General features: G+C 43.2%; 1 protein-coding gene across 2 annotated transcripts in view; it reads right to left on the reverse strand.

Annotated features, from left to right (window-relative positions):
• LOC147107559 (amine oxidase [flavin-containing]-like) overlaps positions 1-27,564 on the reverse strand; it is a 206,961-nt gene that overhangs the window by 21,124 nt on the left and 158,273 nt on the right. For both annotated transcript variants that reach the window (XM_086006684.1, XM_086006683.1), the window contains 4 exons: positions 25,711-25,764; positions 24,887-24,944; positions 21,285-21,382; positions 19,826-19,937 (listed from right to left, as the gene is read on the reverse strand). In XM_086006684.1, coding sequence (XP_085862810.1) covers positions 19,826-19,937; positions 21,285-21,382; positions 24,887-24,944; positions 25,711-25,764 — 322 coding nt within the window. The remainder of the gene's footprint in view (positions 1-19,825; positions 19,938-21,284; positions 21,383-24,886; positions 24,945-25,710; positions 25,765-27,564) is intronic.

A 27,564-nucleotide genomic window follows, 5' to 3' on the forward strand; every position in this document is an offset into this window, starting at 1 on the left:
GTCGAGCCCCCTCAGAATCTTATATGTTTCAATAAGATCGCCTCTCATACTTCTAAACTCCAATGAGTATAGGCCCAACCTGCTGAACCTTTCTTCATAAGACAACCCCTTCAACTCAGGAATCAACCTAGTGAACCTTCTCTGAACTGCGTCCAATGCAAGTATATCCCTCCTTAAATAAGGAGACCAAAACTGCAAGCAGTACTCCAGATGTGGTCTCACCAGCGCACTGTACAGTTGTAGCAAGACTTCCCTACTTTTATACTCCATCCCCCTTGCAATAAGGGCCAACATTCCATTTGCCTTCCAGGATGGTTTCCTCGACCAATATGCCGAGGAACCAACTAGAGATCAGGCCATCTTAGACTGGGTATTATGTAATGAGAAAGGATTAATTAGCAATCTTGTTGTGCGAGGCCCCTTGGGGTGGAGCGATCATAATATGATAGAATTCTTCATTAAGATGGAGAGTGAAGTAGTTGACTCAGAGACTAGGGTCCTGAATTTAAATAAAGGAAACTACGATGGTATGAGGCGCGAGTTGGGTAGGATTGATTCGGGAATGTTACTCAAAGGGTTGACAGTGGATAGGCAATGGCAAACATTCAAAGATCGCATGGATGAACTACAGAATTTGTTCATCCCTGTTTGGCATAAAAATAAAACAAAAATGGTGACTCAACCGTGGCTAACAAGGGAAATTAGGGATAACATAAGATCCAAGGAGAGGACATATAAATTGGCCAGAAAAAGCAGTAAACCTGAGGATTGGGAGCAGTTTAGGATTCAGCAAAGGAGGACAAAGGGATTAATTAAGAGGGGGAAAATACAGTATGAGAGTAAGCTTGCAGGAAACATAAAAACTGACTGTAAAAGCTTTTATAGATATGTGAAGAGAAAAAGATTGGTGAAGTCAAGCGTTGGTCCCTTGCAGTCAGAATCAGGGGAATTTATAATGGGGAACAAAGAAATGGCAGACAAATTAAATACATACTTTGGTTCTGTCTTCACAGAGGAGGACACAAATAACCCCCCAGAGATGTCGGGGAACATAGGGTCTAATGAGAGGGAGGAACTGAAAGAAATCAGTATTTGTAGGGAAATGGTGTTAGGGAAATTGACGGGATTGATGGCCGATAAATCCCCAGGGCCTGATAATCTACATCCTAGGGTATTTAAGGAAGTGGCCCCAGAAATAGCAGATGCATTGCTGGTCATCTTCCAAAATTCTATAGACTCTGGAACAGTTCCCATGGATTGGAGGGTAGCTAATATTACCCCACTATTCAAAAAAGGTGGTAGAGAGAAAATGGGGAATTATAGACTGGTAAGCCTGACATCGGTAGTGGGGAAAATGCTAGAGTCCATTATAAAAGATGTAATAGCAGAGCACTTGGAAAACAGTGACAGGATCGGACAAAGTCAACATGGATTTACAAAAGGTAAATCGTGCTTGACTAATCTACTGGAATTTTTTGAGGATATAACTAGTAAAATAGATAAGGGAGAACCAGTGGATATGGTGTATTTGGACTTTCAGAAGGCTTTCGATAAGGTCCCGCATAAGAGATTAGTGTGTAAAGTTAAGGCACATGGGATTGGGGGCAAGGTACTGACTTGGATAAAGAACTGGTTGGCAGACAGAAAGCAAAGAGTTGGAATAAACGGCTCTTTTTCCGACTGGCAGGCAGTGACTAGTGGGGTACCGCAGGGATCGGTCCTAAGACCCCAGCTATTCACAATATATATAAATGATCTAGACGAGGGAACTAGATGTAATATCTCCAGGTTTGCAGGCGACACAAAGCTGGGTGGGCGTGTGTGCTGTGAGGAGGATGCCGAGAAACTCCAGTATGATTTGGACAGGTTGGGTGATTGGGCAGAAGCATGGCAGATGCAGTATAATGTGGATAAATGCGAGGTTATCCACTTTGGTGGAAAAAACAGGAAGGCAGATTATCTGAATGGCAATAGATTGGGAGAAGGGGAAGTGCAACGAGACCTGGGTGTCCTTGTGCACCAGTCGCTGAAGGTAAGCATGCAGGTGCAGCAGGCGGTTAAGAAGGCGAATGGTATGTTAGCCTTCGTAGCGAGGGGGTTTGAGTACAGGAACAAGGATGTCTTGCTGCAGTTGTACAGGGCCTTGGTGAGACCACATCTTGAGTATTGTGCGCAGTTTTGGTCGCCTTATCTGAGGAAGGATGTTCTTGCCATGGAGGGAGTGCAGCGAAGATTCACCAGACTGGGATGGCAGGAATGACATATGAGGAGAGATTGGGTCGATTGGGCTTATACTTGCTGGAGTTTAGAAGAATGAGAGGGGATCTCATTGAAACTTATAAAATTCTAACAGGACTAGACAGACTAGATGCAGGAAGGATGTTCCCGATGGTCGGGGAGTCCAGAACCAGGGGTCACAGTCTAAGGATAAGGGGTAAGCCATTTAGGACAGAGATGAGGAGGAATTTCTTCACCCAGAGAGTGGTGAACCTGTGGAATTCTCTACCACAGAAGGCAGTGGAGGCCAATTCATTAAATATATTCAAGAAGGAGTTAGATATATTTCTTAAGGTTAAAGGGATCAAGGGATACGGGGAGAAGGCAGGGACAGGGTTCTGAATTTGGATGATTAGCCATGATCTCGTTGAATGGCGGAACAGGCTCGAGGGGCCGAATGGCCTACTCCTGCTCCTGTCTTCTATGTTGCTATGTTTCTAATTACTTGCTGTACCTGCATGCTAACTTTGTGTTTCATGCACAAGGATACCCAGATCCCTCTGTACTGCAGCATTTTGTAATCTCTTTCCATTTAAATAATAATTTGCTTTTTTATTCTTCCTACCAAAGTGGATAACCTCACATTTTCCCACATTATACTCCATCTGCCAATTTTTTGCCAACTCACTTAACCTATTTATATCCCTTTGCAGACTCTGTGTCCTCCACAACTTGCTTTCCCAGCTATCTTTGTATCATCAGCAAATTTGGCAACAGTACACTCAGTCCCTTCACCCAAGTTATTAATATAGATTGTAAATAGTTGAAGCCCCAGCACTGATCCCTGTGGCACCCCACTAGTTACAGTTTGCCAACCTGAAAATTACCCATTTATCCCGACTCTCTGTTTTCTGTTAGCCAATTCTCTATCCTTGCTAATATATTACCCCCAACCCTGTGAGCTCTTATCTAGTGCAATAACCTTTATGTGGCATCTTATCGAATGGCCTTCTGGAAATCCAAATGCAGGAAACTCTTTGGTATCTGGCACCGAAGGGACCGGGATGGTGCCGGTTGATTAAAAATTCCGGATGACGGAGAGGGTTATCTACCGAGGCTATTTTTAACAAACAAAGAGTCAGACTCCTGTTATTGAGGTGTTCGGACTTCCGACAGCGCCAAGAAGCCGAGTAGTGGCAGTTTGGAGAACTACCCCCACTGACTACCTTGGCCACCGTGGGAGACTCGGACTCGGTGACATTTCCGGTTATTGAGGTGTTGTTTTCGGAGTGAGAATTTTGCCGGTTGATAGAGAATTCCGGATATTTAGGTGCCGTTTAAACGAGAGTTTCCTGTACACTACATCTACTCGTTCCCCTTTATCCACCCTGCTCGTTACATCCTCAAAGAACTTTAGTAAATTTGTCAAACACGATTTTCCTTTCATAAAACCATATTGACTCTGCTTGATTGTATTATCTCCTGCTATTACTTCCTTAATAATGGATTCCAGCATTTTCCCAATGACAAATGTTAGGCTAACTGGCCTATAGTTTCCTGCTTTCTGTTTCCCTCCTTTCTTGAATGGGGACGTTACATTTGCGGTTATCCAATCCGCTGGGACCTCTCCAAAATCCAGGGAATTTTGGTACATTACAACCAACGCATCCACTCTCGCTGCAGCCACTTCTTTTAAGACCCTAGGATGCAGGCCATCAGGTCCAGGGGACTAGTCAGCCTTTAGTTTGCCTAGTACTTTTCTCTAGTGATAGTGATTGTTTTAAGTTCCCTTGTCACCCTTGTTTCACGGTGCCCAGAACTGGACACAACACTCAAGGTGCGGTCGGAACAGATTAATCACAACTTCCAGTGTATCCTCATAACTCAGACCTCTAACACTAGGGATCAGTCTCAAGGCACTTGCACCGGCTCCAATGTTTCAGTTACCAGAACTGTACACAATACTCCATGTTGGTCTGAATAGACTACGATACAGATTGGTCATGACTTCTTCTGACAAGTATTCTACTGTTTTGGCTGCATAGTTCAACATTTTATTGGCTCCGGTGATTGCTGCTTTGATTGTACATGTTAAGCGTCAAGTCTTTTAAGACACCTAGGCCCTTTTTAACGTCATCTTTTAGCTATTTCAACGTGATTCAGTGGTCTGAGTTATGAGGAAAGACTGGTGTAACTTGGACTTTTCAGTCTGGAAAGGAGGCATCTGAGAGGTGATCTTATAACATCTGCAAATTTAACCACTCTGCATTGAGCTTCTGAAGCCTTATCATTGCTATATATTAGAAACAATAGTGTTCACAACACCGATCCTTGGGACACCCCACTTAGTACTTCCACCCACCCTCTGATAAGTATCACAAATGTTGGGTGGTAAAAGTACAAATAAATAACAACAATTTGCATTTATATAGCACTTTTAACGTAGGAAAACGTCCCAAGGTGCTTCACAGGAGCGTAATAAGACAAAAAAAATTGAAGCCAAGCCAAAAAAGATGTTAGGATAGGTGACTAAAAGCTTGGTCAAAGAGGTAAGTTTGAAGAAGGGTCTTAAAGGAGGAAAGATGGACAAAAGCTTAAGGAGGGAATTCTAGAGCTTAGGGCCCAGATGGCTGAAGGCACTGCCGCCAATGGTGGGGTGAAGGGATTGGAGGATGCACAAAAGTCTAGAATTGGAGGAGGACAGAGTTCTTAGAGGGTTGTAGGGCTGGAGGAGGTTACAGAGATAGGTAGGGGTGAGGCCATGGAGGGATTTGAACATGAAGATGTGAATTTTAAAACTGAGGCGCTGGTGGACCGGGAGCCAATATAAGTCAGCAAAAACAGGGATGATGGGTGAGTGGGACTTGGTGGAAGTTAGAATACAGGCAGCAGAGTTTTAGATGAGCCCAAGTTTATGGAGGGTGAAAGATGGAAGGCCGGCCAGGAGAGCATTGGAATAGTTGAGTCTGGAGGTAACAAAACCATGGATGAGGATTTCCACAGCAGATAAGCTGAGGGAGGGGCGGCGATGGGTAATGTTATGGAGGTTAAATTGCAATCAGGGTCCTGCTGACATAATAGGACCCCGATTTGCATTAGTTCATGAGGCTACTGTTTGCATCTGGTGGGCGCCTCAGCCACCTAACTGCTGTGAACAGTTAAAAGGTTGGTCAGTGGTATGCTAGCAGGAATGGGGCAATAAGGCACAATGCTTCATGTTTAAGCCCCCCGCCCTGTTCCCGCTGGGCAGGGTGGGTTAAAATTGACCCCAAACTAAGGAAAGTACGGGCGACCGAGCCATCAAAACCACCTCCACAGTATGCCACAAAGAAGATCTTAGAATACATAGGCTGCTGTAAATAAAAGCAAAGTATTAACTGTGCTAACTTGTGTTGAATACTGTTAGCAGTTCTCAGCCATGTATCTCAAAAACCAAAATAAACAACAGAAAACGCTGAAAAAACTCAGCAGGCCAGGCAACATCCGTGGAGAGAGAAATAGAGTCAACATTTCGGGTCGAAACCCTTCTACAAAACTGAGAGAAAAGGCAGGAAATGAAACAAAAGGCAGTTTGGGGGCTGGGAAATGGGGGAGGGGATGAAAGAAGAGACATTCTTTACCTGTCCTATGACTATCTCGTCTCACCTTGAATATAAGAACATAAGAAATAGGAGCAGGAGTAGGCCAATCGGCCCCTCGAGCCTGCTCCGCCATTCAATAAGATCATGGCTGATCTGATCCTAACCGCCAATCCACTATCACAGAACCATCTCCTGAATCTAACAGAATTAGACACACGAAATAGGAGCAGGATCAGGCTACACGGCCCCTGGGCCCGCTCCGCTACCCACAGGACCATGACCGATCCGAACTTAGACTCATGTCCAAATTCCTGCCCGCTCCCCGTAACCCTTAATTCCCTTTACTTCTAGGAAACTGTCTATTTCTGTTTTCAATTTATGTAATGATGTAGCTTCTACAGCTTTTTGGAGCAGCATATTCCATGGACCTACCACCCTCTGAGTGAAGTAGTTCCTCCTCATCTCAGTTTTGAAAGAGCAGCCCCTTATTCTAAGACTATGTCCCCTAGTTCTAGTTTCACCCATCATCGGGAACATCTTCCCCGCATCCACCCGATCCAACCCCTTCACAATCTTATATGTTTCAATAAGATCGCCTCTCATTCTTCTGAACTCCAATGAGTAGAGTCCCAATCTACTCAACCTCTCCTCATATGTCCATCCCCTCATCCCCGGGATTAACCGAGTGAACCTTCTTTGTACTGACTCGAGAGCAAGTATGTCCTTTCTTAAGTATGGACACCAAAACTGTACGCAGTATTCCAGGTGCGGTCTCACCAATACCTTGTACAACTGAAGCAATACCTCCCTATTTTTATATTCTATCCCCCTAGCAATGAAAGCCAACATTCCATTGGCCTTCTTAATCACTTGCTGCACCTGCATACTAACCTTTTGAGTTTCGTGCACCAGGACCCCCAGATCCCTTTGTACTTCAGTACTTTCCAGTTTCTTGCCATTAAGATAATAACTTGCTCTATGATTTTTCCTGCCAAAGTGCATAACCTCACACTTTCCAGTATTGTATTCCATCTGCCAAATCTCTGCCCACTTACTTAGCCTGTCAATGTCCCCTTGCAGGTTTTTTATGTCCTCCTCACTCACTACTTTCCCTCCCATCTTAGTATCATCTGCAAACTTTGATATGTTACACTCGGTCCCCTCCTCCAAATCGTTAATATAGATTGTAAAGAGTTGGGGACCCAGCACTGACCCCTGCAGAACACCACTAGTTACTGATTGCCAGTCTGAGAATGAACCATTTATCCCAACTCTCTGCCTTCTGTTAGATAGCCAATCCTCTATCCATGCCAGAATATTACCCCCAATCCCGTGATTTTTTATCTTAAGCAATAATCTTTTGTGTGGCACCTTGTCAAATGCCTTTTGGAAGTCTAAATACACTACGTCCACTGGTTCCCCTTTATCCACCCTATACGTTACTTCCTCAAAGAACTCCAGCAAATTTGTCAAACATGACTTCCCCTTCATAAAACCATGCTGACTTTGTCCTATTAAATTATGATTATCCAAATGTCCTGTTACTGTCTCCTTAATAATGGACTCCAAAATTTTACCTACCACAGATGTTAGGCTAACCGGTCTATAGTTTCCAGCCTTCTGTCCACTGCCCTTTTTAAATAAGGGTGTTACATTAGCAGTTTTCCAGTCTGCCGGGACCTTTGCCGAGTCCAGGGAGTTTTGGAAAATTATTACCAATGCATCCACAATCCCTACCGCCACTTCCCTCAAGACCCTAGGATGTAAGCCATCAGGTCCAGGTGATTTATCCGCCTTGAGTCCCATTATTTTACCGAGTACCACTTCCTTAGTGATTTTGATCGTGTTTAGCTCCTCCCCCCCTTTAGCCCCCTGTTTGTCCAGTGTTGGGATATTCTTAGTGTCTTCTACTGTAAAGACTGATGTAAAATATTCATTCAGTGTTTTTGCCATCTCCATATTTCCCACCATTAATTTCCCGGTCTCATCCTCTAAGGGACCAACATTTACTTTAGCCACCCTTTTTCTTTTTATATAACTATAAAAACTCCTACTATCTGTTTTTATATTTTTTGCTAATTTACTTTCATAATCTATCTTCCCTTTCTTAATCAATCTTTTTGTTATTTTTTGCTGTCTTTTAAAGTTTTCCCAATCCTCTATCCTCCCACTAGATTTGGCTACCTTATATGCCCTTGTTTTTAGTCGAATACTATCCTTAATTTCTTTACTTAGCCACGGATGGCTGTCTTTTCTTTTACACCCTTTTCTTCTCAGTGGAATATATATTTTTTGGAAGTTGTAAAATAACTCCTCAAATGTACACCACTGATCATGTATTGTCTTACCCTTTAATCTATTTTCCCAATCCACTCTACTGAATTCCGCTCTCATACCTTCATAGTCTCTTAATGTCTCTTCTTTCATCCCCTCCCCCATTTCCCAGCCCCCAAACTGCCTTTTGTTTCATTTCCTGTCTTTTCTCTCAGTTCTGACGAAGCGTTTCGACCCGAAATGTTGACTCTATTTCTCTCTCCACGGATGTTGCCTGGCCTGCTGAGTTTTTCCAGCGTTTTCTGTTGTTATTTCGGATATCTAGCATCCGCAGTATTTTGCTATCATATCTCAAAAACCACATTGATGTATCAGAGCATTTGGAAGTAGTTCTCTAATATATGCCAATTCTCTTGCTGCTATCTCTGCCTCATTTATACTATAAGGCAAATCTGTCCGCAACGGATAACTGTGTGTAACTGAATGTGTGGTATTGCTATGGTTACCTTACAGTTTTCAGTGGCTACACAGAATGCCAACAAGGATTATTCCTGATTGATGACAGTCTTAGAGAATGCGGATTATTTTTCCTTAGAACAAAAAGAGGATCAAGGGAAGACACATTTTAAGTATTTAAAACAATTAAGGGGATAAACCAAATAGATACCAGGAGGCCTTTCAGTGCAGCACACTGATTAGGGAGAAACAAGCTGAAAGTGAGGAAACCACGGGCAAAGTGAGAAATTGTATGTTTTCTCAGTGGGTTATCATAATTGATTTATGGAATTAATTATCTTCCAGTGCAGTGAGAGTTGAATCAGCAGTTACACCAAAATTAAGAAATCTGAGGGGGTTTACTGGTTGCAATGACTATGACACATTAGGGCGTGTGGTAAAACTAACAATGAATCCAAAATACTGAAGTCTAGCTTAACAATATCTGGTTGCAGCATGCGATCCAGCAATCAGGGATTATAAAGGAGTGAGCCACAGTCTGCTTGGCACAAATGGATGGGAGGTGAATAATGCCAGCCCTGCAAAGGAAAGGGTTAAATAGTAACAGAGTTGTAAATAGTAGAAGATTCAATAATCTTAAATACATTAGACTGTTTCACACAGACTAGTAGTTTCAATTTTAATAAGTCTCATTAGTTCTTGACAGTGCTGGAAGGTGTAAAGCCTCAGGACAGCAGTGTAATCCATCTAAGGCAAAGAGGTGCCATTACCCAACTCACTCTGCACCACATGCTTCGTGGCCAAGTATCATGGAGAAATTAATTGCCTGAGCTGCCCTGTTCTTTTAACTAGAGGCAGATACAGAAGGGAAGAAGACTGTGCCATAAGTGTGTGTGCGCCTATGGTGGGGGGGGGGGGGTGGTGCGGCGGGGGGAGGTCATGCAGATGCAATAGTAAAGAAAATTCAGAAATCGGACGGTTAAAGGTTGCTGGCTACCTGTGTCTCCTATCTTGCCTTTTTGGGAGACTGTATTTGTTTGGAATGCCTGGCATCTCAGGACTCTATGAACATGGTGACAGCAAATACATTAATGGTATTAATGTGTTAATACTCAATAATTCTAATCTAAATTACATTTTCTATTTAGTTTAAGGGTAGTGAAAACTGCATTTCAAGATTACTTTTACATAACAAACCAATTAATTCTGGCATTCTCTAATGCACTTTCAAATTATTTTAAGTAAAATGCCAAATTTATTCTGACATGCATTAATCTCCAATAAAAAAAACTATTTTATTTATCACTGCTTAATTAAAGCTGCAGAGTACTATCAGAGGCATTTTAAACAATTTTAACATTGTGATTTGAGCTCTGTGTAAAACAAAACTTTCTGCTTTTTAGATGCAAGCTACAGTTCTTAATTAAATTGTATGAATCTTTCACTGCTCATATTCACTTAATTATCTATTGGAAATAATTATTTCTTCTTTCTCTCCTTCCTTGCAGGTATCCTCCTCATCACTTTACTCTCTCAGCAAACCAGGGCGCATATTCCTCCAGGATTTTCTACACAGCAGGTGCTTAACCTTGGGGTGATTTCAGCCGAGCCTGAATGGTTCTGTAATATACTGGAGCGCCTGGTGCTGTCCAATCTTCCCCATTTACCTTGCACAGCAGCTTCCACAGCATCACTGTCAATGGAGAAACAAATTTCTATGCACAAGTTTGCACATACATGATTGTTCAGAAGTTATGATCACGACTTTCATTTTCTGACCAGACCAGCTGTTCAAAAATCATACTACTGGTCTGTGTTGATGAGTTAAGTGCTCAGATCAGCCACAGCTACCGTTCTATTTACAAATCGCCTCCAAAGCTGGTTTTCGATTCCTCTGGCTGCAGTGCTATAATGTAAAGGGTAAAATAGAACTACCCAGCTAGCAGCAAAGTTACAAACTAACTTTTTATCGTAGATCAGATGGCGTGGCAGTCTCCATCAGAACCTGATATTGCACTGCATAGGATAATAGAAATTTCACCAGGAGGCCATTCAATTCATGGTACTTGCGCAAGTGTTATTTCTTCAACTGGAGCAATCTACTTGAATCCCATTTCCATTCCCATTTCTTGTGTCCTTTTATATAATTCATTTTCAAATTCTTATCCAATTCCAAATGGTTATAGGCCTAGAAATTTGAGGCCACCAAAAACCTGCCAGTGTCACCACGGGCCAGAGTTAACGACCGCCAAAATTAATGGCGCTGGCAGGACCGCGATATCGCTGCTGGTTGCTAATTAACATTAGCCCAGTGCTAAACTTACCATGCAAGGCCTTTTTCATGGTGGTAGTCCCAGCAGGGGGCCCAATGTAGTGTGACTGTAGCGTCATTGCAGCAAGAACAGCCTTCTCTTAAAGCAAGGCTGTCATTTTAGAAAGCAGGTCCCTTAAAGGGGAACTGGCTCCTAAAATGAAAAAAATAATAATTTCAAATTAGGCAGTTTTTAGCCCTTACAGCTCAACTGCCTTCTGAAAAAAAAATTCATGTTAAAAAGAATTCCCAAATGAGAGCCTTCAGCTCTTAAAGCTGAATTCACTTCTGCACCTAAAAAAATGGGAAAAGGGCTTCAGCACTAACACAAATGGCTCAGCAAGCCAGGGAAGAGGCATCCAGGGTCTTGCACACAGCTTTGTGCAGGGGGTTAAAACTGCAAGAGAGGTCCTCTACCCACAGCGGCCAGGAGACCCTCCAGGAAGAACGATGTGGGACCAGATCACTGAGGCTGTCACTGCCGGCAGCGTCGCCCCCACCACCTGGCTCCAGTGCCCAAAGAAGCTTCATGACCTCAGACCAGCAGTCAAGGTCAGTGAATGCATCTTCAAAAGCCATCTCCTACCAACTGAATCACTAGCCTCACACACTGCTCAATGCACAACCCCCAATCACTCACCTACCAACAATCTGTATCAAACACAAGGCACACCTCCCATTCCTAGCTCCAGTTCACCCCCTTGGAGGAGACGGTGCTGGCCATTCTTGGCAGGGGCATGGCTGAGCCCTTGGCCAGCGGCGGGGCTGAAAGGATACAAGATGCTGGTATCCTCATACGGTATCCTCCTGCTTGGATGCACCTCTTGCTTTCCCACCCTCTCCTCAACACACCTCCACCCTTGTGCCTTCCTCATTTCACACACCTGCAGCCTGCCCAGCCAGTGGTTGACCAAGAAGAAGGAGGAGAGAGTAAAGAAGAAGGAGAAGAAGAAACACCATCACTCGATTTGACACTCCCAGCTACCAGCTCCTCAAGGTCAACCAGCAAGACCATCTGCAGTGTCCCCCGCTGAAAGTCAGCAGCCTTTCACCAGCAATGCTGCAGCCACTGGGGTAGCACTGTTTGACATCAGTAGGATAGGCAAAGGCACACACAAGACAGACATTAAGGGAATGCAAAAGGGTGATTAGTTGATTTCTTGATGTCATATTGGATGCATATATGTATAAAGTTGGATTGGAAAGTTTGTTTTGTAGTGGCTTTTATTTCAGCATTGTGGGAAAGAGGACACAGTGATGGTCAGTAACAGAGGGAAGGTAAGGTGGAGGATAAATATTATGAACTGTGGAAGTTTAACCACAACCGAGGTATCACTAACTGACCTATAATTTCCTGTATTATTCCTTTCCCTTTTCTTGAACTGGGGTGTAACATTTCTCTCCAGCCCTTTGGCTCAAGTCCTGTTTCCGAATTAGTTATCCCTCTGTTACCCCTTCCCTCACCTGCTCCAGTATTCTGGGCCTGGTGACTCTTCTATTTTTAGCTCCATTAACTTTTTTAATATAGTTTTCTTTTGAATATTTATCCCCAGTAGTGGCTCTTCCATATACTTCTCAGGTACTCTTAGCCCTACTTTCACCATCCTTTGAAAACTGAGGCAAAATACTTTTTAAACATCTCCGTTAATTCCTCCCTCTCAAGTACAAGATAGTTCACTTCATTTCTAAGTGGTCTCATCTCTCTGACCATTTTGTACTTCTTATGTGCTTCGATGAGCTCTTATTATTTCCTCACCTTTCACCCCACCAGCCTCCACATTCAACGGATCATCCTCCGCCATTTCCGCCACCTCCAACGTGATCCCACCACCAAATACATCTTCCCGTCACCTCCCCTTTCAGCATTCCAAAGGGACCGCTCCCTCCGCGACACCCTGGTCCACTCCTCAATCACCCCCAACAGCCCTGCTCCTTCACCTGGCACCTTCCCGTGCAAGCACAGGAGATGCAACACATGCCCTTTTACCTCCTCCCTTCCCACTGTCCAGGGCCCCAAACACCCCTTCCAGGTGAAACAGCGATTTACTTGTACTTCTTGCAATTTAATATACTGTATTCGCTGCTCACGATGCGGTCTCCTCTACATTGGGGAGACCAAACGCAGATTGGGCGACCGCTTTGCGGAACACCTCCGTTCAGTCCATAAGGGTGACCCTGAGCTTCCGGTCGCCTGTCACTTTAATTCACCGCTTCACTCCCACTCTGATCTCTCTGTCCTCGGGCTATTGCATTGTTCCAATGAAGCTCAACGTAAGCTCGGGGAACAGCACCTCATCTTTCGATTGGGCACTTTGCAGCCTGCCGGACTCAACATTGAGTTCAACAATTTCAGATAATTATCCCTGCCCCCATTTTTCATGCAGTATGATTTTTGCCATTCCCATTTGCAACATTTTATCTTTCCTGCCTCTTACAAAAGTACAGGATGTTCTTTCTATTTCTTCCTCCCCTCCTACCCCCCCTCCCTGTCTCTGCACCTGCTTAATATGTTACATCTCCAGCTTTTTCCAGTTCTGATGAAGGGTCCCAGACCTGAAACATTAACTCTGTTTCTCTCTCCACGGATGCTGCCTGGCCTGCTGAGTATTTCCAGCATTTTCTGTTGTTATTTCTTATTATTTCCCTTTATGTTGACTGCCAGTCTTTTTTCATTACTTCCTCTTAGTCTTTCATATTTCTTTTTCGCCTTCCTGTATTCCCATTTTACTTCCTTTCTATATTTCTCAAAGTTTTTTCTATATTATTCCCTTATAGTTATCATATGCCACATTTTTACTCCAGTCTCTAGATTTATGGAACCCAAGCCTTTGACACACCACTTTACTTCTCGTTGCAATGCATTTAACCTGTAATAGTAGAAAGCATCTGGCTGAACTAAAATGCTATTAAATATGACAATTTAATTATTTTCAAAAGTGCCATTAAACTGATACTCAAACAAAAAGGAATGAACAAAGGTAGGGAGAAGGGAAGGAAGGAAGCAAGGAAAAATGGAAGAAAGAATTTGCTTCTGTATAACGCCTTTGACATTCTCAGGACATCCTAAAACGTTTCACGGTCAATGAAGCACTTTTGAAAAGTAGTCACTGTTGTGGAGGGAAACAAGGCAACCAATTTACACAGGATTACATATGATATACGGCACAGAAACAGGCCATTCGGCCCAACCAGTCCTTGCCGGCATTTATGCTCCATTCGGGCCTCCTCCCATCTGTCCTCATCAAAATCTATCAGCATAATCCTCTATTCTCTATTCCCTCATATGCTTGTCTAGCCTCCCCTTAAATGCATCTATTCTATTCGCTTCAACCACTCCCTGTGGTAGCGAGTTCCACATTCTCACCACTCTTTGGGTAAAGAAGTTTCTTCTGAATTCTCTATTGGATTTCTTGGTGACTATCTTATATTGATGGCCTCTGGTTTTGCTCTTCCCCGCAAGTGGAAACATTCTCTCTGTATCCACTCTCTCAAAACCTTTCATAATTTTAATGACCTCTGTTAGGTCACCCCCTCAGCCTTTTTTCAAGAGAAAAGTGACCCAAGCCTGTTCATTATTTCCTGATATGTATACCCTCTCATTTCTGGTATCATCCTTGTAAATCTTCTCTGCACCCTCTCCAGTGCCTCTATATCCTTTTTATAATATGGCAACCAGAACTGTACGCAGTACTCCAAGTGTGGTCTAAACAAGGTTCGATACAGGTTTAGCATAACTTACCTACTTTTCAATTCTATACCTCTAGAAATAAACCTTAGTGCTTGGTTTGCTTTTTTTTATGGCCTTGCTAACCTGTGGCGCAACTTTTAGTGATTTGTGTATTTGTACTCCGAGATCCCTTTGTTCCTCTACCCCACCTAGACTCCCACCCTCCAAGTGATAAGTGACCTCCCTATTCGTCCTACCAAAATGTAATACCTCACATTTACCTGTGTTGAACTTCATTTGCCAATTATATGCCCATTCTGCAAGTTTATTAATGTCCTCCTGTAATTTGTTGCAGTCCTCCTCAGTATTGACTATCCCCCCAATTTGGTGTCACCCACAAATTTAGAAATTGTGTTTTTGATTCCAAAGTCTAAATCGTTTATATAAATTGTGGTCCCACCACTGATCCTTGTGGAACACCACTACCCACCTTCTGCCACTGTGAATAGCTACCTTTTACCCCTGCTCTCTGCTTTCTGTCTTGAAGCCAGCTAGCTATCCATTCTGCTACTTGTCCCCTGACTCCGCATTCTCTGACCTTGCTCAGAGGTACCTATTATGGGGTACCTTAGCGAAGGCCTTTTGCAATCTAAATAAATTACATCTACTGCATTACCACTGTCTACTCTCTCTGTTACCTCTTCAAAAAATTCAATGAGGTTGGTCAAGCAAGACTTTCCCTTTTGAAATAGATGCTGACTATTCATTATTATGTTTTTGGTTTCTAGATGTTCTTCTATTTTCTTCTTTAGTAGGGATTCCATTATTTTTCCTACCACCGATGTTAAGTTGACTGGTCTATAATTCCCTAGACATGTTCTATCCCCCTTCTCAAATATAGGTATTACGTTAGCTATCCACCAGTCCTCTGGCACTACACCTTTTTCTAACGAATTATTAAATATGTGTAGTAATGCCTCTGCTATCTCTTCCCTAGATTCTTCTAAAATGTGTGGATGCAATCCATCCTCTTTGAGTTTGATTAGTAATAAAAAGAGGGGATATATTAAATAAACTAATCTCATCATCCAATGTCATGTCCACCTGTTCTATCTCCCTGGTAAATACTGAGGCAAAATAATTATTTAATATTTCTGCCATCTCTATTATCCTGTCTATCCCTTAATGGCCCTATTCCCATCCCAACCTTCCTTTTTTACTGATGTGCCTGTAAAATATTTTACTATTTTGTTTTATGTTCCTTGATAATTTAACTTCAATGTTCCTCTTTTCCTTCCTAATTATTTTCTTGACTTCTCTCCAAATCTCTTCGTATTCTCCCTGCTATCTATGTACTTTTGCGCACAGCAAAGCCCCACAAACAATGAGATAAATGGCCAGATAAATCTATTTTTATGATATAGGTTGAGTGATAAATGTTGGCCAGTAGAACTCTTCAGATAGTGCCATAGGATCTTTTACTTCCATCTGAGAGGACAGACAGGGCCTCAGTTTAATTTAGGTTGGCACTTCAGTTCAGCACCTCCATCAATACTGCTCTGAGTGTCAGCCTAGATTATGTCCTTGATGTTAAATCTGTGAGTTGTTCAAGTAATTAATACTGAGACTTAATCAGTAACAATAAAACAGGTCTTTACTGGTTGGAGGTAGGGACTATACGTAGGTCTTTACTTCATGCCCACAGGCGGGAACTGAGGGGAGATCAGTACCCACAGTACTATTTATACCCCTATGGCCAGGAGTGGTACTGCGTATCACTACGCCCTACAAGTAGTGCAGTCCTGTCCATAGGTTCAAAGTAGCACACATATTACATACACAACATTCCTCCCTTCCTAGCTTTACAGTCATCTCCCCATTTAACATAACGTAATAACATATATACATATATAACTTCAGGTTTACATAACAGAATAACATAGATACATAGATAACTTCATGTCAAAACAGATCACAGATTCAGTCTCTGCGGAAAACAGTTCACAGATTCAATCTCTGTGGTGTAGTCGGTTCACGTTGCTGGAGTGACTCATTCAATAGTCCTTCCATGGATTTAACAGTTTGAACTTCCGAACTGAATTGGCTCCGTTCGGAGGGACCACGTGTGTGATCTGGTAGAGGTAATAATGGTTCAGATGGGTCATCTTCTGTTTCGACTTTTCCTTTTCTGCTTCTTGGAGACTCTCTGGGCTCCACTGTCAGCTGCCAGCTGCATGCGCAGTTCCTCCTTCTCTTCCTCCTTTTTCCGTAGTAGAGCCACCTTCTCCCGATGTTCCGTAGACTTTCGGTGCTCCTCCATGATTTCTGTATGGTGGGAGTCAAAGTTACAAGTTGGGCAGGACAGGACATAGTAATATTCGGTGTCGTCCTGATCTAGGCCAGCGAGAGGGTCTTCTATTTCCTCCATACCCAGCTGGGCGTTAGCCAGCTTTTGTTCCAAGTCCAGACATCTTTCCTGAAGAGACTTCTTCATGCGTACCTCTTCATCCAGCTTTTTCTGGGCTTTCAGCAAGTCGTTTACTAATGACCTCATTTGAGATTTTACTACTTCAACTTCTTTTGGAGATTGATTGATCGGACTATTCAATCCCTCTACCGGAGCAGCTGTTTCAGCGGTCTGTTGTTCTACGTTGACGTGAGTCAGCGTACTTTTGGCATCCAAGGGCTGCTCTGTTGCAGTCATCTCAGTCTGTGTTGCCACCTCAGCTCTTCCAATAACCTTTGAGAGCTCCGAACCCCTTTCGTTTGAATATTGAAGTTCGTGTTCAAGTTTTTCCCATTTCAGAGTCCTGTCCTTCAGCATATGCAGGAGTTGGCTGACCGTTAACTCCTCTGACATCAGACGTTTTGTGTGCTCCTGCTCCATTTTCTCCATCAGCTGCTTCTGTTGTCTTTCCAGATTCTCCAACTCTATATCAAAGAACTCTTTCGTTGCATTCAACTCTTGCTCAAAACGGCGAAGCATTTGTTCTAATTGCTGTTGTAGTTTGAAATGGAGTTGAGTTCGAGCCCGGTGTCCCTCAGAAATGGGCACATCAGTAGACTTGCCAGACTCAGAATCCACAGTTAAACTATGTTGTTGTTGCTCAGTGGAATTCTGTGCTGAAACTTTGTCTTTTGCACCCGAGTTGGGCTTACCATCATCCGTTCCAGAGTCTGGGCTGACTATCTTCACCGAGTTCTCACTCGTTATTGTTTGTAGGAAATGCCAGTCCATATTCATTTTCCTAATCCACTCCCGTCCTAGTAGTGGAGAACCTCCTTCAGATATCACATATAAGTCCATTATTTGACTGTCTTCGCCCTTGTGGACCACTGCAACCTCTATTTTCCCGATGGGGTACACTCTTTGCCCCGTGTATGTTTTCAATATAATCCCTGTATCCTGTAGGGGAATATGTTGGAATAACTTTCCGTAATCTTTCTTATTTATGACCGTCAATGCCGATCCAGTGTCCAATTCCAGTTTTACTTGGACTCCTTCTATCTGAAGAGTGACCCAAATTGTCTGGAGGTCTGCACCCTTACCAGCGTTGAGTACTCTTAAGCTAGCCAGTTCATTACAGCTTAAGCTAGCCAGTTCATTACTGCTAGCGTCTGAATCGGACTCCTGTTCGGTCACCTTGTGTACCTTGTTTAAATAAACCACACACAAATTTGTCTCGAAGTGCCTCTGTCAGTCCCGTTCCAAACTGGCAATATTTCGCTAATTTACGCAATTCCAGCAAATAATCAGCATTGCTTTCATGCTGTAGCTGCCTTCTGTCGTAAAATTTAAATCGTTCCGCTAGCATCAGCGGCGTGGGGTTTAGATGATCTTTCAGGACAGTAACAATCTCATCGAATGTCTTATCCGCCGGTTCATCTGGTGATAACAGGTGTTTCAATTGCCCGTATGTCTTCGCACCCATTAAATTTAATAATGTTAGAGCTTTATCTTGGTCACGAATTTTATTGGCCGTACAATAATTTTTTACTCTTTCAACATATATGGCCCAATCTTCGAGGTCACTATCAAAGGTGCTAATATTCCCGTGTTTAGGCATTGTAGATTTGCAATTTCTCAGATTTTTTTTTTTTTTTTACTGCTATCCAAGATGGCGGCTTCCCGCTCTTGCCGTCGTCCTCCGCCCACAAAATGGCGGTTTTCCCGCACTTGGCGGTCTTCACCCGTCCCCCAACGCCGTCTCCCTTCAGCCCCCGAGTGCGGCCCTTATCTTCGCCGCGATCGCCCGAGTGCGGCCCTTATCAGCGGATGCGATCGCTGGATCGCGAAGCGGCTCTCGGCTCTTATCAGGAGATGCGATCGCTCTGTTGAAACGCCTCCCGCTCGAAGCGGCTCTCGCGCCCTATTCCTCCAGCTCCCCCAGCCCCGTTCGTGCGGCCAACGCGGTCGACTGCCTGTCGCGTCGCTGCCCGGCTCAGACAACGGCTTACCCACCACCAAGCTGGAGAAGAAGCTGACGGTCGCCGATGGAGGCTCCGAGGTCAGGATGTCTTCCAGTGGGGTGGAGAGGGTGGAAACCTCTCTGCAACGTCCTGGCTGTGGACGAAGCTGCCGTGGAGTGACTGCCGCAGGGTCCGAATCAGACTCGTCGCCAGTGTTAAATCTGTGAGTTGTTCAAGTAATTAATACTGAGACTTAATCAGTAACAATAAAACAGGTCTTTACTGGTTGGAGGTAGGGACTATACGTAGGTCTTTACTTCATGCCCACAGGCGGGAACTGAGGGGAGATCAGTACCCACAGTACTATTTATACCCCTATGGCCAGGAGTGGTACTGCGTATCACTACGCCCTACAAGTAGTGCAGTCCTGTCCATAGGTTCAAAGTAGCACACATATTACATACACAACACTTGACTCTCGAGTAGGGCTTAAATCCACATCCTTTTGACTAGAGGCGAGTGTTACCACTGAGCCAAGGCTGACACATGAATGTTAGTCAATCTATGGCAGGGATTGTAAATTTCACTTCCCATTGCCTCAATGTGGCATCTGCAAAAATCACACAGATTAAATAATACTTAAAAACCAGCAGCAGATGAGGGTCCAGTAGTAAAGATGCATTTAAGTTGCATGCGATATACAAACAGACCATCTCAGTAATGAGGTGCCAGGAATGTTTCCACTTATGCAAAAGCTATTTCTTTCTCACTGCGTGGTTTAGTCACACTTGCGAAGGAACACTGTAATTCTCCAACACCAGTGATGTGTTCTCAATTTATTGAAATCCAGATGAACAGCACAATGCAAAATGCAAGTTTATTACAGTAAAGGATTCTTTTTGCCCCTACCTCTCTGGCTGCTCTCTCCCCAGCCTGCACAGCACCCTCCATGTATCCACTCCACTGGGTGGCTGTCTCAGTGCCAGCAAAGTAGATCTTCTGAAATGGCTGTCTCAGGACTCTTCAAAGACAAAAATATTCATTAACATGATGTTTAGAATATTGAACACTGCTGTAATTAATCAATAGAAATGTATATGTACACATGCGCAAGTAGTCAGTACAAACCAGTACATCTATATTTGTAACGGACAGTGCATATTGGTGTCAATTTTTGTGCGTGTTTTTCCCTTTCTGTGCTCCTCCAGGGAAGAATGGAACATCATTCAATTTTTGGCACCCACTGACAGCATCAACGTCACAAGATACTTACAGATGAGAAAGGGCATTTGGGCCATCTTAATTCATCTATCCAGAACATCCGTACACTCCCGAATATTGAAATGTTTCTTAAATGATTCTAGGGATTTTGCTTCTACCATTCTGCCACCGAATGGCGCAAGTCCATTCTAAGTTTTGATCACTCTGGATGAAGAAGCTCCTGATATCAGTCCTAAAGTTACATTTTACTAACTTGAACCTGTGTCCACTTATGTTTATTTTAAATTAATATTCCAGATTAACCTTTTCCACACCATTTACTGTCTTATTTACCTCTAAGATTACCTCTCAAATGCCTTCTTTCCAAGCTGAAAACCCAAGTCTTTCCAGTCTTTCCTCACAATTGAGACACCTGACACTAGAGATCAGCTGTCTGACTCTCCCTTGTTTATTGGTGTCCAAAACAGGACACATTAGTCAAGATGTGGTCTGACCAAAGGATTGCATAGTCCGATATCGACTTCCTCCGACTTGCATTTTACTGTTTTACATTGTCGATTGCTGCTCTGCATTGGTTGGATATGTTAAGCACTGAGTGTACTCGGACTCCAGATCTTTTTGAACGCATCCTTACCTATTTCAACCCCATTTACAGAGCATGTGTGTCATTTGTTTTTCCTTCAAGTATGATATCTGGTATAATACCAAAATACAGTTTAAAGCTCCATCTATCTACTTTGCCCAATAATGAAACTTAGTCCTAACCTTCTCGCTGCCTATAATGAAGATGTGGAGATGATTGTAGCAATTAATAAATGAGACATGCGCTGTTGCCTTATTAAATTGGCGTAACTAGACACAACAATCTAAAGAGCACATTACCATCAACAGAAACAACAGCACTGTTTGGACTATATACAGCTTCTTAATCTGATCCATAGAAGTTACAGCAAATGTTACTGACTCCTCTGACCACTATGCAGAAGCTGCTTTCACTCTGTGCAATGGCAATAAACCTGTACAAATGCTCCGTATTAGAACTCTGATTAAATTAGCAATTTTCTACTCTATAAGGCCTAATCTGAATCCATTCACACTTCAGCGAGTATTTAACTGCTGATGGAGATAATAAAATTATTGCACTTACTTGCCATACTGAGTCATAATTCCCGGAGGGAAGTATGCAGTGTAACATCCACCTGAATACGGCTCCTCACACCAGTTCTTCTCTTCATAATGAATGGGCTGGATAAAAATACAAAGACACAAAAACACACAAATATTACATCTTTTTGTTTGAATACATAATTTGAAGAAGTCTGAGAACCTAGACAGTGGATACAGATCTTTGAGAGCAATCTTTCCAAAAGAAAATCTAAGAGCATGTGGTCCAGGGAACCTGGAGGGAATCTGCAGGGAACATCAGTGACAACTGCAGTGCAGGTAACGGTAGCAAACAACTGTGACGCTGTGATTCAGAGAGCTCAAAGATGCCTAGTGTTCTGTACAGCATGAAGAAGAAATGCCCTCCAGTAGTGGCATGCATGGAGAAACACAGGCACACCCAGCTGCCACTAGTTCTGTGCCATCATGTAGCATTGCTGGGGCCACCTCCAAAACAAATGAGTCTATAGTAATGGAGATGGCTGGCACTGATGCAGGTACATCAGGGATTGTTGTGGGGACAGGTAGTGGTTTCTGTAATCCATTAAGCTCGCCGTTTAGCTGAGCAGCTATCCACCACCGCTACTCCCTCAGTTAGCAGAGCACTTAGGATAGATACATGGCTTACGCAGAAGTTCACAAAGGACAAGGGCTTGGCAAAACTTGATGAGCACACACACCATGTGCACTCAATTATCACATACATTGAACAAAACAATTTCACTTTTAATGGGCTGGATTTTCCTCTCAGACGAATGAACGGCACCAATCGTTCATTACACTTGCTCTTGCCCACAGACTTTATATGGGATTTTGCACTGAAACGTACTGTAAATTAGAGAGCCAAAACAATGCAGCAGCCTCTACAGGGCATCTGGGACCTGTGTGAATAGGGCAAGCAACAGTGTATCTCCTTAACCAATTAGATTGAAGAATTGTTAATGAGCAGCTTAAAGTGTGAACCAGGAAGTGTCAGAATATTTAATTCAATATCAAATCAGGTTGAAATAGAGAGGGAAAGAAAGATGGGATTAAGAGCGAGAGATAAAAGAGACAGAAAGAAAAAGTTAAAAAAATGTTTTTACATTAAAAAAAAAATCTCCCAACAACATTCAAAATATGAAGGAATGAAGCTCCACACTTATAAAAGTAAATTTTCAGTGCCAGAGAGGTTGACTGGCAGCAATTAAGACTTACCACGCTGTTAAAAATTTACTTACACTGGAATGGACTAGCCCTAACTTTTTCTGGCAAGTATAGTGGGTATCTAGTGGGTAAGTACCGCAACTTCACGCCGTTCCATGTATTTCAATGGCGAGTATCTCGACGAGATACCATTATCGTACAGCTTTTGGAAGAACGCGGCAATTTGTTCATCAACTTCCTGATTTCAGCGTTTAACTGCACATGTGCGGAGTTGCTGTCTGATTTGCACTTTAAGAAACAGTGAGCGCCATTAGCCTCACTGTTATTTCTACAGCAAAATCTGGCTGATATCTTGCAGTTTGATTTTTTTATTGCGCAGAAATTCTCTGGCACAAGTGGAGCCCCCACCTGACTGGTCGATTCATGTGAAACATTGCTTTAGCACCCGAAGTATGTTGTATGTGAGAGAGCTCTGATTCACCTCTGGGTCTCCTTTGCTGGAGTACATGAGTTGTGCAGATGCATTGCCAACCATATTTACATCATCTAGACCACAGGGGCAACTTTGCAAGACTTGGTGGCAGTGAGGAGCCTCACTGACTGATGGAACAGTGTACTTATATTGGTGTAACTTTGTACCTATATTCAAGCACAGGACGTTCCCTGACTAATCAATATGACCTGGATGTATTTGCATGATTGACAGCTGTGTGTTGTGAGTTAAAATGGCTGCACAATAAAGAACACAGTTCCAAAACTCCGCAGAAGGCTCACATTAGGCTGGGATCCCAGTAGCCAGGTCTCGGCCAGTGCTGGTAGTCTCCAGGGGGCCTTGGTTGAGGTGGAACATTCGTCCCCCAAATAATGGTCCTCCACATCTAATGGGTCTGGTTAGAGAAAGGGAACTCGCAGGCTGGGATTTTTTTCTCAGCCCCGGCCTGGGACTTGCTCAGCAGATGGTACGCAAGAGAAAGAAGACTTCCTGGTCAATGGACAAGACGTCCATCTCCAGGTCCAGGCCTGGGTCCTGCCCTTAACCCTGGAAGACTGAGTCTTGGCTACACGACTGTTCAACCACCGTGCACCTTTTGGGCCTTCCTGCAATTTATCCGCTGAGTCCCGAGTGAGCTCATTTAAATATATTAGAATGAGGGTCAGTGGTGCTGCTGCTCCAAATTTCCTGCTTTTACACTCACAAAGCACTCAGACGAAGACTGAAAATGATAAGTCACGGCTGTTGTCGAGATTAGCTGAGACAGGTAGAAGTGAAGAGTTTGTGAGCTGAACAGTGTGGAGAGTTCCAGTCCCGATTTCTGCAGCTGGGAATTATTTTTTGAAGCAACTATTCTGGCATTCTACCTACACAAAAAATGTGCAGGGTAAGAGGTGGTCATTTGATTTAAATACCCCAGGCAGATGCTCGCGACACTAAAACCATAACTCAGTCACCCACCTACCCAGAAGGCCACAAATTGATGTGAAAGTGTGGCAACCATGCGGGTGATGAGGGTGGAATGTTAGGTTCCGCTCCAAAAATAACTCTTAACTGTCCCAAGTGACATATTTGTAAGAGGGCCGCTTTTAAAAATAAGAAAAATCTCACTTGTTTATCTTCGGGAGTTCAGAGCACTTTCCCACATGTACCTTTAGTGGCCTGGTTTGTCTGGTCTTAGGAGACTTACCGCTGCCAATGAAACTCCAGGTTCCTCTGAGGGATACAGGAACTCTTGGCATGGGGAGTCCCCACTCCCCCTGGTCCTGCCCCTTTTTGCATCAATGGACTTGTAAGGGGAGGGCAGAGGCACTGCCCCTTGCATGGCCCCTCAGAAATCACAATGTTAAGCCAGGGCTCAGCAATCTGGGTCCCGTCCTAATTTCCAGCCATTCCAGTGCACTCCCACCGAAGTTACAAAGGAAGTGCACCAGAAGAGCCAAATATTTTTTGCCACCCTGTGTTTTGGTGAGACTGCTAATTTAAAATATAATTGCTGCTTCTGCTGTGACTGTGGGGCCACTGCTGCATTGAATGTAGATGAGTGTGTGCTGAAACAGGGCTTCCCTTGCTTTCTTAACAGGTAGTGCATGGAAATGCAAATTATTCATATGCTGTCTCTGTGGATGTCTGGGAGTATCCTTTGTCATAAAAGTGGTGGCCTTCACTAGCTCTGGTACTTCAGTACAGATAGTTGAGTGTTCCTACTGGTCTCCATGTACTAGATGGTATTGATATTGAGACCAGATCACTATTCAGAATAGTGGTACAAAGAGATGGTCTTACACATCTATTTTTCTTGAAAAAAATACATAAACTTATGGCCTGAGAAGGTCCCTCCCCTTCAAGGTGAAATGTGTCTTTGGGAGGTTCATCATACTAAATATGATTGAATATCAAATAAAACAGACTAAACCTATAAGAATGCAAGAGAAGAAATAGCTTACATGCAATGCCTCCTCAGACTCAAGGACCTTGGCATAAATCTCACAGATCTTCTGCTTCCTGCATAACAAAAAATAATCCAGGTCACGTGCTGTATAATAAGCAGTGACAAATAAAATAGATGCTGTGTATAACATGTAGCTTTCTGGGTTCAGGATACTCTATGGTATGACTTCCATATGCAGACATGTGTAGTTCAGTTACTCATTTTTCAGAGGTTTGTAAATAACGTCCTTGTTAAATCATATAAATTGATGATTTATATGCAGTGCTTTCATAATGAACACTATTGCATCAGTAGACCAAAACTCTAATGACCAAGCAGATCAAGTAAGCAGAGATTAATGTACTGATTAATGATGAGTGAAGCAGCGATATATCCGAATACCAATGGAGGAACGTGTGCAGGAGGACATTTCTGATTCTCAGGCCGAGCAGTTTAGCACTGACAAATGGGGTTTGTTTTAACCGCAAGTAAATTTAAAAGTGCTTTTTACAAAAATAATTAGCTGTTTACGATTACTGGCAAATACAACAACATGCATTTATATAGCACTTTTAATGTAGGAAAACTTCCCAAGACGCTTTACAGGAGTCTAATCAGACAGAAACTGACACTCAGCCAAACAAGGAGATATTAGGATGGGTGACTAAAGGCTTGGTTAAAGGGGCAAGTTTTAAGTAGGGTCTTAAAGGAGGAAAGAGATGGAGAGGTTTTGGGAGGAAGTTCCAGAGCTGAGGACCTAGGCGGCTAACACATGTTCCATTAAAGTCTCATTATTAAACATGACATTAACCACTTGTAACTTTAATGAGGTTCACTCACCTAGCTTCCTTTGTGAGATTTACCAGACGCCGTGCTTTTCGAGCAAGGATAAATCTGAAAGACAAGAGTTGGTGAAATATATGCATCTAAATTGCTCTGAACTGTATATGTGCTTTTAAAAATCACACTTCGAAAAAAGCTTTCAATGCAATTTTTCATGCAGCACCTATATCTGGAGTGTAGTCATTTTGTTGGTGTATTGAAAGTTTTTTTAAAATGAAGAACCAATGGGCCTAGAAATTTGTTGTTGCTGTGCCCGTTCTACAGGTGTAAAACGGGCGCCTAATCATCCAATATGGCGAGTGGCATGTGCATACACATGCTGCGCCAGAAGAGAGGTGCCCGCCATATTGGTAAACGTTGAAGTACAGGCATCCAGGACCCTTGCCTGAAACAGGTGAAACCCTTTGCATATGCCAATTGGTGGCTTTAATGCCTGTTTCAGGACCACTTTCTGAAAATGGGCTGTCCTGAACACATTTGGTCTAACCGGCAGGACGGTTGGAAACCATCAAAAATGTAAATTTTTAAAAACATACTTACTTGAATGTGGACCCAGCTCCACAGCTCCCACTCGGCCCCCTCATGATTACCCAAACTTGAATGCTGTCCAGGTCTTACTGCATGTGGACAGGGACTGCTTTATTATCTGATGAATTGCGAATTGGGCTGTACACTGCGCAATCATCAGCAAACAGCCCCAATTCTGAACTTATGATGGAGGGAAGGTCATGGATGAAGCAACTGAAGATAATTGGGCTTAGGACACTGTCCTGAGAAACACCTGCTGCGATGTCCTGGGGCTCAACCACAACCATCTTCCTTTGTGCCAAGTGTGACTCCAGCCACTAGAGAGTTAACCCCCTGATCTCCATTGACTTCAGGTTTACTCGGCCTCCTTAGTGCCTCGGTCGAATGCTGCCTTGATGTCAAGTGCAGTCACTCTCACCTCACCTCTGGAATTCAGCCCTTGTGTCCATGTTCAATTAATGTTCCAGTGTTATCTGACTACAGAAACATCATATTACAAATAAATGTCCATTATTCCATGATGTTACTATTATGCAGCAGTCAACTGTGTCCACATTATTTGAAGGTTTAAACAGACTGAATGAATGGCTGCTGACAGGCAAGCATAATCCTCTGTAGCCATGACTGATGATTTCACTGAGCTATCCCTGAACTGCAGCTGAACATAAATACAAAGAGGCACATGTCTCAATTAGAACAGTCAAGAATAAAGCAGAATGTCAGACACCTAAAAAACAGCGGCTGAAGCCAAGGCAGAAAGACCCCAGAAAAGACAAGCTCAAAAGCCAGAATGCAGAGGAGTTAGTTTTATTAAGTGAAGCAAGTCAACTCATGTTATTACATGGGGAAAACGAAGTGAATCTGATTATAACAATGGCTCTGCACATTCACCACACTGTGAAATGAAGTAACTTAATGATTTGTACCAAGCCTCGCCTCATATGGTATTAATTATGGAGGTGGACAATTAAACAACTAACAGGAGGAGGAGGTGCCATGAACATCTCCATCCTCAATGATAGTGGAGCCCAGCACACAAGTGCAAAAGTCAGGGCTTCAGCCAGAAGTGCCGAGTGGATGATACATATCGGCCTCCTCCTGAGGTCCCCACCATCACCGAAGCCAGTCTTCAGCCAATTCGATTCACTGCACGTGATATCAAGAAACGGCTGAGCGCACTGGATACAGAAAAGGCTATGGGCCCCGACAAAATCCTGGCTATTGTGCTGAAGACTTGTACTCCAGAACTAGCCACACCTCTAGCCAAGCTGTTCCAGTACAGCTACAACACTGGCATCTACCCGATAATGTGGAAAACTGCCC

The sequence above is a fragment of the Somniosus microcephalus genome, chromosome 14 (genome assembly GCF_052327205.1).
Source record: "Somniosus microcephalus isolate GS21.2 chromosome 14, FLI_Smic_1.0, whole genome shotgun sequence".
Classification (NCBI taxonomy): domain Eukaryota; kingdom Metazoa; phylum Chordata; class Chondrichthyes; order Squaliformes; family Somniosidae; genus Somniosus; species Somniosus microcephalus.